Source organism: Mustela nivalis (genome assembly GCF_964662115.1).
Source record: "Mustela nivalis genome assembly, chromosome: 15".
Lineage (NCBI taxonomy): Eukaryota > Metazoa > Chordata > Mammalia > Carnivora > Mustelidae > Mustela > Mustela nivalis.
Genome location: NC_139034.1, coordinates 33,689,288 through 33,700,963, shown reverse-complemented (window position 1 = coordinate 33,700,963; position 11,676 = coordinate 33,689,288). Strand labels below are relative to the sequence as shown.

General features: G+C 45.4%; 1 protein-coding gene across 1 annotated transcript; it reads right to left on the bottom strand.

Annotated features, from left to right (window-relative positions):
• Positions 1-4,230: 4,230 nt before the first annotated feature.
• TPT1 (tumor protein, translationally-controlled 1) lies at positions 4,231-9,005 on the bottom strand. Its single transcript, XM_082700654.1, has 6 exons — positions 7,901-9,005; positions 7,561-7,634; positions 6,810-7,000; positions 6,282-6,387; positions 5,404-5,520; positions 4,231-4,444 (listed from the first exon to the last, which is right to left on the bottom strand). The coding sequence occupies exons 1-6, from the start codon at positions 7,926-7,928 to the stop codon at positions 4,442-4,444; spliced, it is 519 nt and encodes a 172-aa protein (XP_082556780.1). The 5' UTR covers positions 7,929-9,005; the 3' UTR covers positions 4,231-4,441.
• Between the last annotated feature and the right edge of the window lie 2,671 nt (positions 9,006-11,676).

Genomic DNA, 11,676 nt, shown 5'->3' with positions numbered 1-11,676 from the left:
AGCCTGTGTTCCACCTGACAAAACCCATCCATGTGAATTGCTGACTCGACAGGGGACACTTCAGAAGGATGGAATGCTAGGAAAGTGATGGGGAGAAACACGGACTGCGGCCCCTCAATGGGCATTTACTTAGCTTCCAGTTTTTTTTTTTAATTTTATTTATTTATTTGACAGAGATCACAAGCAGGCAGAGAGAAAGGGGGGGCATGCCCCCCGCTGAGTAGAGAGCCCGATGTGGGACTCCATCCCAGGACTCCGAGATCATGCCCTGAGTGGAAGGCAGAGGCTTAACCCACTGAGCCACCCAGGCACCCCAGCTTCCAGTGTTTTACTTGCCATCTGTTGATACGCATTATTCCACCTCAAGGTGGTCAGAAGAGGTGTCCGTGCGTAGTAGCAATCTTCCTCCTTTCACTTGCCGATCCCCCACCCCCAAGGCTGACGATCAGTTCGGCTATTTGACCTAAAGGAGAAATTAGCAGTTCTTGAGGGAAAACATCTAAATGCCCTTAAGAAAAAGGAAAAGGGCCCCTGGATGGCTCAGTCGTTAAGCATCCACCTTCTGCTCAAGTCATGATCCCTGGGATGGAGCCCGACGGAGGGCACCTTATTCTGTAGGAAGCCCGTTTCTCCCTCTCCCACTCTCCCTGCTTGTTCCCTCGTCACTGTCAAGTAAATAAAACCTTAAGGGAGGGGGGCACATACATAGCTGTTTTGAATACTTGTCCTCAAAACACCTTTCTCTATTTACCAGCTCTCTACCACTCGGTAGAGTGATTTTACTGTCCTATGCTCTAGGTGAGGTCATGTGCAAGTAGCAAAAGAAACTACCTGCTATCTTTACATAAGAAAATCACCAAGTATGAAACTAGACTTCCGGCATCAAACTGTTGGAAACTCGGGACTGGATGTTTAGTAACCCTACAGTACAACAGTGCTCTTGCACGCTTGGCTAACCAACTGTGGTCTGTGTCCTCCCCACAAAGAGGACCCCTCTCATCAGTCACCTGATGCCTGAAGTCTCATTTCTTCACCTCAAACTGTGACGCATTCATGCAAAAGCACTCTGGAAGGTATTCCCCCATCCCCATGCTTCCTGCTTCACCGCTAGCTGGTACTGAGTGTATATGAACAAAGGGAGATGTCAAATGTATCCTGGAGATGGAGGAGAGGCGTCAGTAATTGAAGGAAACCTCACTGAACAAGTCATTACTTTGAAGACTCTTCCCCTAGGCTCATAGATGACATTTTCCTACTTAATTGTATGGACTCCTATTCAAACCACATCCACTCAGAAATTCTCATGGTCCAGTGTGGGGAGGAATCTTGTATGCCAGTTACCAGGCTGTTAGAGGAAACCATGTGTAATACTACAAATCCACAATCTACACGCTCTCAGAATGTGTATTAGAATGTTCCAGTAGAAAAATATGCCCCACAAAAAAACAAAAAACAAAACAAAACAAAACACCCTGCTTTGGACTGCCAACATTATGATCAGACACACCATTGCTGCACTAAGGGGTGAACTTGGAGGAATTCAGTGGGATAAACAGAAACTACCATCGTTATGATTTTTAACTTTATCTGCAAACTCCCCACAGTAGAAAAATCTGTATGTAACTTTCTACTCCGACCAGAAGCCTCTCGGACAGCTTTGTATGTTGTATACTGTAGTCTTACAATAAAGCTAAAATACTGTAAAATACACTTAGAGTACTGTAAAAAAAAAAAATCCATGTTTAAAGTTTAGTTCAAAGCCATGTTGTTCAGGGGTCAACTGGACTGACATTTCACAGGCAGTATGCTGCCTGTAGCTCTTCCTTTGAGCCCATCTCAGTCAGGCTTTCTTCCCTTACTATTCATACACACACTTGTCAAGTTCGCCTTCTTGGTCCTCATCTTGGCTAGTTTGCAACAGGTAGCCCTGAAACACTGTCCAATTGGACTTCCAGACCACTCCTGCGATCTTGCTACTACAGGGACAGCTCCTCTGAATCACTTTGCCAGTTCATTATGCTGAGCATCCCAAGTTTTAGATCACAGGGCTAAGTCTGTCCTTTCTAGGTGATCTCACCCAGTGTTTTGACTTCAATGTCATGCACTGAGATTTTCCCAGCAGTCTTTAAAATCTTTAGACCTCTCCTCCCAAGTAAAATAGTCAACTGCTCACCTAGTTCATTAGGTCAGATCATGTCACCCTTCAGCTCAAAACCTTTTTATGGCCTTCCTGCAGGCCTTGGTTTCTGCTTTTCCTGGATTTTCTCTTCTATGCCTTAACCCTTTGTCATTTAGGGTCCAGCAAACCAGCCACCTTGTCACCAGAACGTGCCAACACACTCCACTTCAGACCCTGCATTTGCTCTTCTTTGCCTGAACTGTTCAGCCCCCAGATACCCGCACAGCCTATTTATTTGCTTTCCTACTCAAATCACATTTTAAAGGCCTTCCCAGACAACCCCATCAAAGTCCTTTTACAATTTTCTCCAAACTCGTTTAACAAAGCCTAGGGCTTTAAGGGCACCAAGAAAACTTTTCTCAAGCTCAGCACTCACAAGGACATAAAATGACATGCCCACAAAGTTCACATCACCTGTTACTCTTGCACAAAGTATCTTAACCAGACTCTTAACTGGGAATAACTATGAACACTGAAAATAAGCATTCCTAGGCTGGACTGACCTGGACTCTTCACTTCCTACAAAGCCTCTACGCCTTTTCCGTCTTTTCCACAGCTAGCTCACTGAAATCAGTGTCCTGATTTCAGCCTAGATGGTACAAGACCTCGCACACAATCAGGTGGTCAAGTTCATAGCACTGACCACTGCCCAAAAACTCTTTCCCCACTAATGTTTCGGAGTGCCAAGTGGCCTAGATCAGTAACTGGAGCTTTTCTATTGTAGTGTCAGATCAGGATGCTTAAAATCGCCACCAGCTTTAGGACTGGTTTCCAGTATTTGGGTTTGCTTCCAATCATCACCAGGGGGCACTATCAACCTTAATGTGTCTCAGGTTCTGAACCACATTGTGAACTCTGAAACCCCCGGGGCAAATTCCAGATGGCTAAGTCACTGGATTCGCCCTGGGTTCAAGCCTCATAGGACCAGCTGAGTCACTGGCTTGCATTTACTTTTAACCCTTACATTTTTCAAAGTGAAATTAATCAAAAGGCAAAGGTCTGGGACATTCTTTTCCAACACTTTCCATGAACTCCAATTTTAGACTTTGGAGTAAACCAGATCCTCATTGTTGACAAGGTTTACTTGAGTTGCAGAAATTTCCCTCCTTTTAGCCTGTACTCCCCCGTTCAATCTTGACTGCCACAATGAGACAGACAGAAAGCGCGAGGATTTTTTTCTTGCATCTCTAGTGGAAACCTTAGCAGCAGACAGAACTGCTCCAGGTCTGTCAAATGGATGCGTTTTCCTTATTCTTTGACACCCACAACCCTTTCCCATACAATAGGACACAACAACAGCATTTTCCTCAGCCCACGGGCTAGCTCACATTCCAACCAGAGCTTCACCTTTTAAAGCAGGGGCTGGCAAACCTTTCTTGTGAGGGGTCACATGGTTGTTTGATTTGTTAGGTCTTAGGATCTGTCACACTCTGCTCTTAACAGTTAAGAGCCAGTCAATACACAAAACACATGAGCATGGCAGTGTTCAATAAACCTGGACACAAATTTAGGTTTCGTCTTTTTCACATCCCACCACCTATTTTCTTCCAACCATTTAAAAATCTAAGTACCAACTTAAAGTCACAAAAATAGGTGGCAGGACCAACCAGTGTGCCAACCCCATTCCAGGGAGTTTGACATAAGCACTCCAGGAGACTTCTAGGTTTCTCTAGAACTTGGCTCTACTTGACTTATGATAAATAAGATCACACACTTTGCTTCCAAACTGTTATTAGTCTCTTTTTATTCTTTTGGTGATCTCCTCCAGAGTTATTAACTACTTCCGTTTGTAGGTGATGAAATGTGTAAGGAATCCACTTCAGAATGCTGGCCCAGCTATGAGCATGGTCTTTCCCTTTACTGGAACTCAGAATTAAGACTTTGGGTTCTTGTTTTTTATATTCCAGTCCCAGAAGTAGTTCTCACTGTAGAAGTTATCTGCAGGCAGTCTTATGCTTTCTAGCAGTAGTCTACAACCAGGCTCTAGCTTCTCCAGGACACTACACAGGATGGATTTAAATAGGAGTTAAACTAAGAGGCATTCTCCCAAATGAGTTTAAATGCAATTTTATTTTTAGACAACCTACATGACATGTTTTTCTCTTAAAAACAATGCCTCCGCTCCAAATAAATCAGGGTCAAAATAAATGAAGAGCTCAAGATGACATCAGTCCCATTTGTCTAAGTCCTGGTGTTGTGTGGATGAAGAGCAGCAGCCAGTTACGACAACAGGTGATACATCCAAAGTAATGGCCAGATGCATTACTATAAAAACAAGAAAGGCTGTATTAACACATTTATCCAGTATGAATATATTTAACATTTCTACGGTGCAGATGTTTTCCCCTATTCAATCTGGGCTGCCACAGGAGACAGACAGAAAGCGCAGGGATTTTTTTCTCTCGCATCCTAGTGCAAACCAAAAGAACAACAGCCAATTGTTCAAGGTCTATCAGTGGATGCACAACCATCCTTACCAACACAGGGGCAGCACGGTTTTCTAGAAATCTCATTCTGCATCAAGTCCCACTCACTTTTTGTTCTACCAAGAAAAACCACAGATATTCCTGGAATAACTGCCGTAACAAATGATCTGTACCATCCTAAGACACTTCTGACCACCGTTGTCCCTAATCTTACTTAGTGTAGCCTAAAGTTGATCTTATTGCTAATTTATATGGAAGCCTCTGAATGCTGGGATAATGAATGCTTCCATTCCTGTATTGCCTCCCAATAATTCCATGCATAGTAGACATTCATTTAATTTTACTGAAGGATTGGGCATATTGGGTAAGCAGCCAGCTCTAACTTTATTTACTAAAAGCTGGTAACATCAAGGCTTTCAATGACCAAAATGAAAAAGATTTCATGCACACACATGCCACTCATGCATGCATGGCAGAATATGAAGAGAAGGGCCATTTCTACGGGGGGAGATCAAACGGTGTTGTTTCTGATCTCCAGCTTACGGATTTGAGCCAGCTACAAGAAAAGCTTTCTGTAAATAAAAATTCTAAGTCCTTTTCTGTGTTGTAAAAACCTTTTACATGTGAAACACAACCCTATTAGACTCCCAAAAGGAACAAGAGCAAGAGCTAGACCTACATTTTACAAAGACTGCTAGAAAACCCATTCTAACTATCCCAGGGGCAGGGAACAAGGGCTCACACCAAAAAGGTCTCCATTTTTACATCACTGCTTTCAACCCACGTCCTTATACTTACACATTTCTCCATCTCTAAACCATCCTTAAAGAAAATCATATATGGGGTCACACCATCCTCACGGTAGTCCAGCAGAGCAACCATGCCATCTGGATTCATGTTTTCACCAATAAAGAACTTAGGAAGCAAACAACAAATACCCAGAATTAGACCATTATATACAAATTGTATCAAAACAAACTACAGTAAAACAATCAAAGGAGGATTCAAAACACCATAATTTAAGAAATTTTCACCGGGTGGAAAAAAAAAATTCCTAATCAAACTTCTGTTCACCAAATGATAACAGTGTAACAACTGACCAAAGCACAGGGCATTTCAGAACACTTTTAGACTTTATGGAAACACAACCCCACATATATGCCATTCCAAACTCTGCTTACATCATCAAGCATAGGGAACATACGAGACAACACATTACAGGGATAAAGTTATATGGCCAGAGGACGTGTGAAAGCTGAAAAAGCAAAGAGCCAGGCTGTAATGAGTTTTTTCTTTACTCCTATAGAGGTTAAGGGAAAGTCACTGAGCTTCCCAATAGAGAAGTGTAGAAAGCTTAGTGCCAATGAGACACTGGAGTTGGAAATAAAAAGAAGACGGGAAGACCCCAGAAGTGATCAACATTTCTAGACAGGGAGAAATGAAAAATGTCCTCTGGGAAGGGAGTATGGATGGGACTCTGGAATCAAGCATACAAGATCTAGAAACACAGGGAAGGCTACTTTCCACAGCCTAGACTACTGGAATTGAATCTATGAAGTATTTAAACTGCTCAAAAGATCCAGAAGACAGCCAGGTTACATCACTAAGTCAAGTAATTTGTTGCTCTGGCAGCTAAAAATGCACAGTTCTTTGAGACAAACATTTATGGTATTTACCTGGTAGTTTTTGAAATTAGCAAGGATGTGCTTGATTTGTTCTGCAGCCCCTGTCATAAAAGGCTTTACTCTTTCTGGCCTCTGTTCTTCAAGTTTGCCTTTGATGCTAAAACAGTATTTTATTAATAGGTTAAGTACTCAGTTCTCAGCAGAATGATCTTTTTTTTTCCCCAGTAAAAAAAATCCAAACTAAAACAAACAAGCTCTGAAAAGGGCAACTAGCAGTCACTGGGCCAGATTAATATGCCACAATCAAGAAACTAAGAGCTCACAGGATCCAAGTTTCAAGACTGTTTACAATTTTGGATTTCATGTTATTCCCAAAGCACACATCCAAAATACTAACACCACACTTCATGCCACAATATGTTCACATTAATTTATAGAAAACCAAATATCCTTGTGAGATCACAACAGAAAAGATTAAGGCTTTTCACAAGTACACCTGCTAAGTTTCCTCCAAGTGAGCTTATCCCTGAATCCCACAGGACTCCAGGTAGTAGGTGGGCTGCGCCAAGTAGCACTTACGATTTCATATAATCTTTGATGTACTTCTTGTAGGCTTCTTTTGTGAAGCTGGTTTCCTGCAAGTGATGGTTCATGACAATATCAACACCAGTGATGACTGTGCTTTCGGTACCTTCGCCCTCCGGGCCTTCAGCGGAGGCATTTCCACCAATGAGCGAGTCATCAATGTTACCCTCTGTCCTACTGACCATCTGCATGAAGAAGAAAAAAAAATAGTTCGGCTTCAGACGTTTTGACCTTAGCTTAAAGAATCCCCCAAATCTGTTACCAGCAGTTCACAGATCCATCATCCTCCCACCAAAAACTTTTGACTTTTGCCAAAAAGCACTAAAACATTGCCATGGAGAAAAAAACTGAAGCCGTCTGAAAGTCCTGGTACCTCGTACATAACTCAGGAAGAATTCTTTGTTGACCATAAAGAAAACGGGATCATATACCCCAAGCAAAAGTTCTGTGTCGGCTTTTGGGCTGATGAACAAGTACGTGCAGAACAAACGCTGAGAGGCTTGGGGCTCCCTAACCCGAGGCTACCTGTCCTGGGCGGCCCGGGAGGAGGATGGGCGCCAAGGCGGCGGACCTATTTCCAGGCTCAGCTCCGCCTCCACTTTTCTAGAAAAACCCGAGCCCGGAAAGAGCGTCTCCTCCGCCAGGAGGCAGCGAAGAGGATTGCACAACTTCGGGCGGGGGAGCGGCGGAAACCCGAGCCTGCCCGGCCTCGCCTCCCCCGCGCCGCGCGGCCCGACCGACTCACCTTCCCCTCCACCTCCAGACACAGCCCGTCCGCGATCTCCCGGATCTTGTAGATGTCGGAGAACATCTCATCATCTGCTCGGGGACACAGACCCGCCCGTCACGGTGCGCCCGGAGGTCTGGAACCGGCGCCGCCATTTCCCGCGCGGGCCGGGCGCACGCGTACCCCGCTCCTCCCCGGGCGCTCGAGACCCTGAGGCGTGCCCCAGGCACCGACCCCTCCTCGCTCCCGGAAGGGCCGCCAGCGTCCCCTAGGCCCACGACAGCGGCGGCGTCCTTCTTCCCCGCCCCCACCCGCGTCCCCTGCGCGCGGCGGTAGGGGTAGTGCAGTCACGACTCACGGCTGATGAGGTCCCGGTAGATGATCATGACGACGGCTGAAGAGAGACGACGGCGGCACTACCTTAGCAAGAGCCGGGAGCTCTGAGCGAGCGCGGTGCAGCCGGAGCGGCACTCGGGGGGAGGGGGGAGCGGGCGGAAAAGGCCGACTCAGCCGCTCCCCAACCTCATATAGAGGGCACGTCCCCCTACGTCATCGCCCGCTGCGCCTCCGGAAGCGCCGCAAGCGGTGACGTGGCACGCAGAGCCGCGGGAGGTGGAGCCACGGCGCGGGCCGGTGAGGGGAGGCGAGCATCCGGGGACTTGGCCCGGGGGCACAATGCTGTGTTCCGCGGTGCTCGCGGTGGGGTGGCCGCTGGGAGACGGAGAGGAAGGGGTTCTCTGGGCCCTAGTGCGGAGGGTGGGGGAAGCGGGGCAGACTTCCCGTCCCCTCCGCACCCTGCCGGGCTGCCCTGGGAGGTGCTGGGCCTGGGTGGGGCTTCGATGAAATCTCCTCAAGCTTCCGCCGTGCGCCTCGCCTCGCGCAGCTCCCACCCCTTTCTGGGAACAAAAATGTCAACTGCTGTAGAGGACTCCGCGTTTACGGAGGGTCGGGGCCTGGGGCGACGTCGAGGCTGTCCACCAGGATGAGGGTAGGGGACTGCTTTTGGCCTCGCTCTGGGTTCTCAGGAGGCCTCGGAGAACTTGGCGGCGTTTGGCCCAGACGCTGCCGCAGCTGTAGTTATCGGACGCGTTCGTGGGGCAGAGCCGAGTCCCGGGACGGTCGTCGCGCCGCCCTCTGGGACTAGTCGTGGGGGGCGCAAGGTCTGTGGGCAGGAGGTAAGGTGTCCCTAGAGTTTGCACAGCTTTTCCATCTCCTGTTGGGTTCCGTATAGAGCTTGGCGATTCCTCAGGCAAACATCCTAAGAACTTCCTTTTCTGTTTTGTACTTGAATTATGGCCTCTGTTTGACCAAAACAAAAAACAAACAAAAAAACTGTCACTTTAAGATGACATTGAAATTATATCCTAAGTGCTAGAGAGTTAAACAACAATAGGGAGCTTCCTACCTGCTCAAATGTTATGTGGACTTCGGACCCAGTTACTGGGTCCAAAACAAACACTCAAGGAAACAGTTTGCCTTTTTGTGTGAAACCGGAGAGCTTGTTACATTGTACGAATATTTTTTATGCTCTGCGGGGTCCCTAGCACCGGGTTTTGCACGGATCTCGCAATCGTAAACAAGTTAAAAGCAGTCCTATCCTCACACAGTTTTGTCGTAGGAAATCAAAGAATCAGGCAATTATAATACATCCAGCATTCCCCCTTCCAATCCAATAATGAAGCATTCTGCACAGTAAGAGCAGCTCACGAAAGAGGAGAGCACAAAACTGCATTGAGATGATGGAGAAGTCAAAACGGAAAAGAGCCAGGGAATAAGATGTGGTCGGGGGCTGCACTGTACACCCCAGAGGACCACCCCGCTCCCCGTGACTGGGAGTAAGCTAAAAAATGGCATGAAGGGAATTTGAAAACAAATGGACATCTTCTGACAGAATGTCTGTGAAGGATCTCTCAAACCTCTGGGTTATTTCTGGAATATATGAGTGGGACAGGTTATCCCAGGCAGATCTTCAATTCTCTTCCTTAGCTTTAACATTTTCAAATTTTTTAGAAAGATTTCCATTTACTGATACCATATCCCTAAACTGCTCCCTCCACTCTTCTCCAGTTTTATGTTCAATTAAAAACATTTTTTTTCAAGGGTGCCTGGGTGGTTCAGTGGGTTAAGTCTCTGCCTTCGGCTCTGGTCACGATCTCAGGGTCTTGGGGTCCTGGGATTGAGCCCTGCATCGGGCTCTCTGCTCAGCGGGGATCCTGCTTCCCCTTCTCTCTCTGCCTGCCTCTCTGCCTATTTGAGATCTCTGTCTGTCAAATAAATAAATAAAACCTTAAAAAAAAAACATTTTTCAGGTTTTATAAAAGCTACAGTGAAAAAAATGAGTACTGGGGCACCTGGGTGGCTCAGTGGTTTAAGCCGCTGCCTTCGGCTCAGGTCATGATCTCAGGGTCCTGGGGTCGAGTCCCGCATCGGGCTCTCTGCTCAGCAGGGAGCCTGCTTCCCCTCTCTCTCTCTGCCTGCCTCTCCATCTACTTGTGATTTCTCTCTATCAAATAAATAAATAAAATCTTAAAAAAAAAAAATGAGTACTGAGTTAGAGTCAAAGGAGCTTAGGTTGAAATCTTGGCTTTCTCTGTTACTGGTCCTGCAACCTTGGGAAAGCCAGCCTCTCTGAGCCTAAGCATAACATGGAGCTTCTGTGAGTTAAAAGGTTTGGGGGTTATTAAATAAGACAATGAAAAAAATGCTTGTTGTCCTCAGTAGGTTGATAATAAATATTGGTTGAATTTGGATGCGTAATTCTTTCCAAATCTTACTACTTTTTTCCCCAAATTTTATTAATTTGCAAAAATTCCTGAAACTATTTCATTGGTCCTCTAATTATATTATTTGGAAATATTCAGGGATTTAGTGGATATGTGTTGTATTAAAGACATTCTGTTTAATCACAACACTAATTGTTCATTGAAAAAATTTAACTTGCCATGAGATTCCTATCTTGGGTTTCTTTGATAGCTCACAGTAATTCAGAAACTAGAAATCCTAAAAAAAAAAAAAAAAAAAAACTAAGGAAAAGCTGATTTGAGCTTAAGGATATTTTGTAAGCTCCACCTGTCATCTAAAAAATTTGTGTGGGGGTTGGGGGGACGCGTCTGGGTGGCTCAGTTGGTTAAGTGTCTGCCTTTGGCACAGGTCATGATCCCAGGGTGCTGAAATCCTGGGCTCCTTGCTCAGCAGGGATTCTGCTTCCCACCCCACCCCCTCACTGTTTCCCCCTGCTTTTGCTTTTTGTCTCTCTCTCTCTCAAATAGATGAATAAAATCTTAAAGAAATTTTAAAATAAATAAATAAAACTGTGCCAGGGCAATCCTGTTGGGACCCATCTCACTCTTGAGAGCTTTTTCTGTATCTTCGCTTAATAAACTTCTATCATTTACTTGCTCAAAAAATAATTAAATACACAAATAAATATATTTTTTAAAAGTATGTGCTGTATCTTAATACCTACTTAGAACACCAGCAATGCAAATAAGGAAAATTATTGCCTAATTGCAAGCCACTGAAATTGGAAGGATTTGGGCTTTACCTAGCTAATTTGCTTTTACTTTGGCATCACTTGAAGGCTGGACTCCCAGGGTGGAACCCAACACAGGACTTGAACTCATAATCTTGAGATGAAGACAACTGAGATCAAAAGTCGGATGCTTAACTGAGTCACCGAGGCACCCCTGAAATTTTTATAACATTTATTTCTTTAAATGATTTTATTCTGTGATTTCTAACAAAATCTAAGATTGTCCTAAATTTCACAGCTGAATATTACTTGGTATCTCTTGCAATTAAAGAGGTCTCAAAAACGATGTCTTTTGGCCTCTGCACACAAGTCCTCACATGAGAAAAGCACCTCAGAAGATTCCCCCTTTTGGGACGCCTGGGTGGCTCAGTTGGTTAAGCGGCTGCCTTCGGCTCAGGTCATGATCCCAGCGTCCTGGGATCGAGTCCCACATCGGGCTCCTTGCTCCGCAGGGAGCCTGCTTCTCCCTCTGACTCTTCCTTCCACTCTGTCTGCCTGTGCTTGCTCTCATTCACTCTCTCTCTGACAAATAAATAAAATCTTAAAAAAAAAAAAAAAAAAAGAAGATTCCCCCTTTTATCACTTTGGGATTGACTGCAATA

Excerpts from the sequence above, each read along its gene's own strand:
- TPT1 (XM_082700654.1), bottom strand. The coding sequence starts at position 7,928 with ATGATCATCTACCGGGACCTCATCAGCC. Across the intron at positions 6,388-6,809 it reads ATCAAAGATTATATGAAATC|CATCAAAGGCAAACTTGAAG; the intron begins GTAAGTGCTACT and ends ATACTGTTTTAG. Across the intron at positions 5,521-6,281 it reads CTAATTTCAAAAACTACCAG|TTCTTTATTGGTGAAAACAT; the intron begins GTAAATACCATA and ends TTGCTTCCTAAG.